The 7,276-nt window shown below is 42.0% G+C and overlaps 1 protein-coding gene across 1 annotated transcript; it reads right to left on the bottom strand.

The window, feature by feature from the left end:
* Positions 1–6,189: 6,189 nt before the first annotated feature.
* Positions 6,190–6,870, bottom strand: LOC138893173 (uncharacterized). Its single transcript, XM_070176947.1, has one exon. The coding sequence runs from the start codon at positions 6,868–6,870 to the stop codon at positions 6,190–6,192; it is 681 nt and encodes a 226-aa protein (XP_070033048.1).
* Between the last annotated feature and the right edge of the window lie 406 nt (positions 6,871–7,276).

Below are 7,276 nucleotides of genomic sequence, written 5' to 3'. Positions count from 1 at the left end.
GTAGTGAATTGAGTGTGAAATGAGACACTTATTCTCTTAAATGGAAAGCTTAAATTGGAAAAGTTGATCGAATATTGATCTATATGTAAACGACCCCGGATTCGAATTCTGATGATTCCAGTAGCTCCGTATGGTGATTTTGGTCTTAGGAGCGTGTCCGAAAAACTATTTGGAGATCCGTAGTGGGATTAGGCTTGAAATGGCGAAAGTCGAATTTTTGGGAAGTTTGACTGAGGGTTGACTTTGTGATATCGGGACCGGATTCCAATTCTAAAAGTTGTAGTAGGTTCGTGGGGTCATTTATGACTTGTATGCAAAATTTAAGGTCAATCGGACGTGATTTGATAGGTTTCAGCATCATTCGGAGAATGTTGAAATTTTGAAGTTTCTTAGGCTTGAATCCGTGTGTAATTCATGTTTTCGATGTTGTTGGAGGTGATTTGAAGATTCGGCTAAGTTTGTATGATGTTATAAGACTTGTTGGTATGTTTGGTTGAGGTTATGGGGGGCCTCGGGATGATTTCGGGTGGTTAATGGACTTGGAATATGATTTGAGAAGTTGCTGAAGTCTGAGAGCTGCTGGTGTGACCGCACCTGTGGAGAGAGGACCGCAGATGTGATGCCACAGGTGCGACAGGTTGAGCGTAGGTGTGGAAAGGATGAAGACCAACAGGGATCGCAGGTGCGATGGTTTCTCCGCACCTACGATAGCGCAGAAGCGAACCATGGGTCGCAGGAGCGGAGGCAGTCGGGTTAGTCATTTTTGCAGGTGCGCCCAGATTTTTTGCACCAGCGGGCATGCAGGTGCGAGCCCAGGCTCCGCAGGTGCGGAAGTGCCTGGGCAGAACCTATATCAGCGGGGTCCGAGATTTTTGGCTTCATTTCATCATTTTGAGCTCGGAATTTAGAGATTTTGAGAGGGCTTTTCAAGTGGAATTCTTGAGGTAAGTTCCTTGTCTTCATTTTTCTTCAATAATTATGTTTCCACACTGATTTCCCAACCTAGATGGTGTGTTTTGAGGTCTAAATTGGGGGTTTGAGGCTAGGAATTTGGAGAGTTGGTTTTGAGGATTTGAATGACCAATTGGTGTCGGATTTTGATGCATTTAGTATGGTTGGGCTCGTGAGTGAATGAGCTTTCAGATTTTGTGACTGTTGTCGAATTTCGAGATGTGGGCCAGGGGGGCGAGTTTGGGCCGATTTCGGATTTTGTCTATAGTTTCATATTTTTCTTGTGGAATTAATTCCTTTAGCCTATATTGATTGTATTGAACTACTTGTGGCTAGATCCGGGATGTTTGGAGACGGATTTGAGAGGCAAGGGCATTTTGGAGTAGAATTTAGCCTGGATTGAGGTAAGTACCACTTTCAAACTTGGTTCTAAGGGTTCGAAACCCCAAATTATGTGTTATGTGATTGGTATTGAGGTGACGCACATTCCAAGTGACGGGCGTGCAGGCGTGCACCGTGAGAATTGTGACCTGGTTGACTCCCTGACACCGTATAGTGGTTTTATCTTGTTGACATCTGTGTTTTCATCATGTGATAAAGTAATTGAACTGTCACTCATGCTAGATATCATGTCTAGGCTTTATGTCGGTATTGTTGGGACCCATAGTGGTCGTTTTTTGTTGTTGTCCTACTGATTTCATTGATATTTCATACTCAGTCATATTTATTCATTTTATATCTCATCGCAGTCTCTGTTGTTATTTATTGATACGTCATATTATTGTTTTCGGGCTAGTATCATGACATTGTTAGCCCGTGAGAGAGAGACTGCCGAGTGCCTGATATAAGTGATATTTATGGGATCGGGCTGCACGCCGCAGTGGTTATACTGATATTTGATAGCGCTTGGGCTGAAGGAGCCCCTCCGGGATGGATTAGCCTTTCCTCAGTACTAGGTGACTTATAGTCCATGATGTATATGTTTCGGGATGGATTATGTCATGCCCCAAAATCGGGGAGCGCGACCGGCGCTCAACCGAGTGAACCCGACCGAGCAAGCCTGTTAGATTCCTTCTACCCAAACTCATTCATGAATAAAGAGAATATATGTTTTCCTTAATTAAATAATAAAATGGTCATGTCTGCAATTACCAATTTCTTACCAATAGTTTCATCATTTTTAAAGTCTCAAATGGACAAGTAATACAACCACAACATAACATAGTTTGTCTTTCCCCAACACTAATACACAACCCACACTATGTCTACGAATCCTCTATAGATAAAAAAGAGTACAATGATAATGCCAGCAACAAGGCCCCGGCTATATCTCAACCATAATACATAAAGATCAAAAGATACATGACCCCGGGATGAGTGGGGCTCACCAAGTCAGCTGGGAAGAAGGTGTACTACTATCACTGATCAATGTCTCCTGTTGTGGAACTACCTGCATCCATTTAAAAATGCAGCGCCCCCGGCAAAAGGGACGTTAGTACCGTCGAATAGTACTAGTATGAAAACTAAACACCAATTTAAGAATTTAGAAATATAAGATAATTATGATGAACTAGTGCGGCAATAGAATAATATAGATGACCGTCTCAATCATAGCAATCTTATTAAAAGCTATCAACAACATTTATAGGATTTAAGATGAGATCCTATGTAACCATCTTCACACAAAGCGGCCCCGCCGCCTCACCCGATGTATACAGGTGGAGGTGTACGTACAATACCACAACTCTAATCAAGCGGCCCTGCCGCCTCACCCCAATGTATGTGGGTGGATAAATAACCACAGTACTAAGAACTTACACAAAGTGGCTATACCGCCTCACCCCAATCTATATGGGTGGTGGTTCCACAAAAATACCGAAACTATACACAAAGCGGTCGTACCGCCTCACCCCAATGTAAGCGGGTGGAGGTGCAGTCCCACAATATCATAATCCCTACACAAAGCGCTCATGCCGCCTCACCCTAATATATATGTGGGTGGAGGTGTATCACAATCACAATCTCTATACCATAATCCCCACACAAAGCGGCCATGTCGCCTCACCCCAATGTATGTGGGTGGAGGTATATCACAATCACAATCTCTACACAACTTGGCATAATACCTTTCACATAAATCACGACTAGAAATTATAACATGTGGATACGTAATTCATAGTTTGGGACACATCCTCAATTTATAATGCAATATGATAAGAGCATTTGAAATACAAATCGAACATATATCTTCATCACAAAACTTATCGGAATACTCGATTTATAATCAACATCTCGGGACTCACAAGGATAATGAGAATTCCAACTCTTAAAGGAGAGTTTAGCCAACATACCTCACTTGAGCTTCCTTACACTTTAAATGTTCCGAAATTTTTAGCAACTTCAATCTATTATAGAAATATACAAGTTAAACCAAAATTAGGAAGATGATCATGGTTCTAGATCATTTGAGCATTTTATCAAACACTAGATGTGCATTAAGGTTTCAAGATCCTTTTATGGAGGATTCCATCATCCCACAACCCAACCTTTATCATTTTTAGCTCAACAATCATTCTACACCCCTTGATAACACATGCATGTAAAATAACCAACCCTCTTGCCCAGAAATTATCTTGCTTATTATCCATTTCTACACAAAGTTCAAAATTGAGGGTTAGGGTATAGAATCTTACCTCTAGGATGAAGACCTAGTAAGTTTCCCTTCTCAATCTTCCAAAACTTGGGCAAGAATTGAAGAACAATTATTGGAGAACACCTTCTCACTCTAGGGAACCCTCTCTCACTCTAAAATGTCAGATAATAGCTCAAAAATGACCAAAAGCGTGTATTTAATGAAATAGGGTCGGGTTTTTAAAACCCAAAAATGAAGCTCCGGAACAGGTTCTGCAGTCGCATATGCGACCGCATAATGGTTATGCGGACCGCCTATCGGTCGTATATTGGTGTCCAAAGTTGGCCAAAATCTGTCTGTGTATGCGGTCACTATGCGGTCCGCATAACTGTTATGCGATCGCATAATCGACCGCAAAACAGTTATGCGGTCACATAATCGACCGCATAATTTCCCCGGACTGGCCCTTCTCCTGCTCACTTCTGCGGCCATTATGCAGCCCGCAGAGTGATTCTGCGGTCGCATAATGGACCACAGAATTACATTTTTCTGCCAAAAATTTTCCTTTTCATTCTCGTGCATTGTTCAACCCAAAAAGTCCGAGCCGCACACGTAAGCCTAGTCCGGCACCATGAAATATTATTTTCTTTGTAAAATTTACCAGGCCTTACACTTAAGTACTTTGAAATTTTCCAGGGTTCTACATTCTCCCCCGCTTAGGATCATTCGTCCTCGAATGAGGGTCCAATTCTATTATTAGCATCTTATGTAACTCAGTCTTTCGTACCGCGCACCAGCAACCCCAAATTTGACTAACTCCCTAAATTTCCAAATATTTCGCCAGAGTTTCCTTTGTAATTAGGCCTATCCACATGTCAGAGAGCCCCAAAAACACATCCGAACAACATATACATATTCCAAAGACATAAACATAATACAAAACAACATCAATTGTGGCCACATAAGCAATATATTTTCAGAAAAGGAACACCCTTAACACCAAATGTACAAGTCATACATATTTCATAGGAATATCCCTTAGCATTTTCATAAGGCACAACTCATAATTACATGGTTATTCAAATATATAAGGATACGTTTTCTTCATTTCTTCTTCGGCCTCCCAAGTAGCCTCTTCAACCTGTTGGTTTCGCCATAGCACTTTCACGGATGCAATTTCTTTGTTTCTCAACTTTCGGACTTGTCGATCAATAATAGAAACTGGAATCTCTTCATAAGTCAATTCTTCATTTACCTCAATAGTCTCAACCAGAACAATGAGTGTCGGGTCTCCAACTACTTTCTTTAACATAGACATATGAAACACCGGTGTACTAATGACATCGCATGTGGTAGCTCAAGCTTGTACGCCACCTCACCGATCCTCTGAATGATTTTGTACGGTCCGACATACATCGGACCCAATTTCCCTTTCTTACCAAATTGCATTACACCCTTCATGGGGGAAACTCCCAAACTAGCCAATCGGTGAACTTCTTTGGCCAATGGCATTTGATATGCCTCCAAGTGTGCTAAGCTACCCATAGATTTTTGGCTAAGAGCATCCGCCACAACGTTAGCCTTCCCTGGATGGTATAAAATATCAATGTCATAATCCTTGAGTAATTCAAGCCATCTTCTCTGCCTCAGATTCAATTCCTTCTGTTTGAAAATATATTGAAGGCTCTTATTGTCCGTGAATATATCCACATGGCCCCCATATAAATAATGATGCCAAATTTTCAATGCAAATACCACCACCACAAGTTCTAAATCATGTGTTGGATAGTTCTTTTCATAATTCTTTAGTTGCCTAGAAGCATAAGCTATCACCTTCCCATGTTGCATTAACACACACCCAAGCCCGATTCTTGAAGCATCACAATATACCACAAATCCCTCTATACCTTCTGGTAGATTCAACACCGGCGCCGTAGTCAATCTTGCTTTCAATTCCTGGAAACTCCTTTCACAAGCATCCGACCATTGGAACTTAATTTCCTTCTGCGTCAATTTAGTCAATGGAGAGGCAAGAGTAGAAAACCCCTCCACAAACTTTTTGTAATACCCAGCTAACCCTAAGAAACTGCGAATCTCTGTTGGAGTTGTAGGCCTCGGCCAATTCTTCACAACTGAAATTTTCTGAGGATCAACCTTAATTCCCTCACTAAAAACTACATGACCCAAGAATATGACTGATTCAAGCCAAAATTCACACTTTGAAAACTTTGCATATAACTGGTGCTGATGTAGGGTTTGTAGAACTACCCTGAGATGATCGGCATGGTCTTCTCGACTTTGTGAATACACAAGAATATCGTCAATAAACACTATCACAAAAGAGTTGAGGAATGGCCTAAAAACTCGATTCATAAGATCCATGAAAGCTGCTGGGCATTTGTTAGCCCAAAAGACATCACCAGAAATTCAAAATGCCCATACCGAGTCCTAAAAGTTGTTTTCGAAATATCCCGCTCCCTGATCTTCAATTGGTGATACCCGGATCTTAAATCAATTTTGGAGAAGTACCTGACACCTTGCAATTGATCAAATAAGTCATCTATCCTTGGCAGCAGGTGCTTATTCTTGATTGTGACCTTATTAAGCTACCGATAGTCAATACACATTCTCAGTGACCCATCTTTCTTTCTTACAAAAAGCACCGGTGCGCCCCAAAGTGACACACTTGGCCGGATAAAACCCTTTTCTAACAAATCTCTTAATTGTTCCTTTAGCTCCTTCAATTCTGTTGGTGCCATTCTGTAGGGTGGAATAGATATAAGATACGTGTTTGGCATCATATCAATCCCAAAATCAATCTCCCTGTCTGGTAGGATCCCAAGGAGTTCATCCGGAAAGACTGCCGGAAATTCATTCACAACAGGCACAGACTCAAGTGTAAGTGCTTCGGCATCAATGTCCGTAACCCGGACCAAATGGTAAATACATCCCTTGTTGATCATCTTTGTGGCCTTAAGGTAAGAAATAAACCTACCCTTTGGAACTACATCATCACCTTTCCACTCAATAACTGGCTTATTTGGAAATTTGAACCTAACAGTTCTGGTTCGGCAATCAATCTTGTCAAAACAAGAGTAAATCCAATCCATCCCCATTATCATATCAAAATCGACCATTCTCAATTCAATAAGATCGGCCACGGTGCCCCGACCATGCAACGTGACAACAAAATCCCTATGAACCCGCACGGCCAAAATAGACTCAAAAATCGGAGTAGATACATAGAACGGCTCATGAAGTTGATCTGGTTCTATCCCAAATTCCATAGCAACATAAGGAGTGACATATGACAAAGTGGAACCGGGATCAATAAGAGCATATACATCATGAGATTGGACAGTCAATATACCTGTGACAACATCTGGAGAAGCCTCTGATTCCCGACATCTCCGTATAGCCTAAAATCTGCTGGGTTCTCCCGAATTCTGTGTACCACTCCTATCTGCACCACGCCCCGCTGGCGCTGGGCTACCTCGAGCTGGAGGTGCTGTGGATGTAGTAGTTGCAGAATTAGCTGGTTGTGCCGCACCTCTGCCCATATTTCGGCGGGATGAGCGACAATATCTCTGAATGTGACCCCCCACACCACACCTATAGCATACTGGTAGGTCATGAAGCAGGACCCAAAGTGCATCCTCCCACACTTAGGGCATGGAAGCCTCCGCTGCTGAA

Source organism: Nicotiana tomentosiformis, chromosome 5 (assembly GCF_000390325.3).
Source record: "Nicotiana tomentosiformis chromosome 5, ASM39032v3, whole genome shotgun sequence".
Taxonomy (NCBI): domain Eukaryota; kingdom Viridiplantae; phylum Streptophyta; class Magnoliopsida; order Solanales; family Solanaceae; genus Nicotiana; species Nicotiana tomentosiformis.
Note: the sequence above shows the minus strand (reverse complement) of the source record. Positions and strands in the feature narration are given on the sequence as shown.

Excerpts from the sequence above, each read along its gene's own strand:
- LOC138893173 (XM_070176947.1), bottom strand. The coding sequence starts at position 6,870 with ATGGAATTTGGGATAGAACCAGATCAACTTCATGAGCCGTTCTATGTA.